This window comes from Aptenodytes forsteri, unplaced genomic scaffold (assembly GCF_000699145.1).
Source record: "Aptenodytes forsteri isolate BGI_AS27 unplaced genomic scaffold, ASM69914v1 Scaffold429, whole genome shotgun sequence".
In the NCBI taxonomy this organism is placed as follows: Eukaryota; Metazoa; Chordata; class Aves; order Sphenisciformes; family Spheniscidae; genus Aptenodytes; species Aptenodytes forsteri.
Window position 1 is genome coordinate 28474 of NW_008794432.1, and position 726 is coordinate 29199.

General features: G+C 69.7%; 1 protein-coding gene across 1 annotated transcript in view; it reads left to right on the top strand.

Annotated features, from left to right (window-relative positions):
- The first annotated feature begins 198 nt into the window (after positions 1-198).
- LOC103907373 (aldehyde dehydrogenase family 3 member B1) overlaps positions 199-726 on the top strand; it is a 32332-nt gene continuing 31804 nt past the window's right edge. The window contains exon 1 of the mRNA XM_019474696.1: positions 199-339. Within this exon, the coding sequence (XP_019330241.1) occupies positions 199-339 (141 nt within the window). The remainder of the gene's footprint in view (positions 340-726) is intronic.

A 726-nucleotide genomic window follows, 5' to 3' on the forward strand; every position in this document is an offset into this window, starting at 1 on the left:
GTGGCCGTGCGGTGCCGGTGCCCCGGGGCAGGGTGGGGAGACCTCTGGGCAGGGCAGAGAGGGTGAAATCTCCGTCACGGGGAGCCGGGGCAGGATCCGGCCCAGCCGGTAGCGGAGGATTCTTGAGATGCGGTGGAGGAGCAGCCAGCGCCAAGTGCGGAGGGTGCTGAGGCTGCGGCTCCCACGGGATGGGGGGACATGGCGGGGGACAGCCCCAGGAAGGGCCACGGCAGTGGTGCAGGATGCGGCCCCGGGGGCTGCCAGGGAGCAATGCTCGCCCCGGGCAAGGGCAAGAGGAGCCACCCCGGGGTGCTGGGGGAGAATGGGCCCTTCCCAGGGGTGCGGGTCCATGGCCCTGAACCCGAGCGATGGTGGGCAGCGAGGCAGGCTGTGGGTGCAACCTCCCCAGAGTGTCCTCCCGGGGCCGATTTGGGTCCCCAGCACCATGCAACCCCCAGGTCTGCAGGCACCTTCGCTTGGGCTCCGGTGATTCCAATGGAGAGCCGGTCCCCCGGTTTTCCCCATCCCCAGGGGCTGTGCGGAGCATCTCCTCCCCGGGCACGTCCCAAATTGGGATGGGGGACCCCGGTATCCCCCATGAGCCCGTTCTGGGTACTGATCCACTGCTGTCCCTGCAGGTCTCTCTGGCGGACACGTGGCATCCTCCGTGGAGGCAGGGGCTGCTCGGGGGTGGCTGGGCGCCCCTCCAATCTTGGGGTTGGCTCT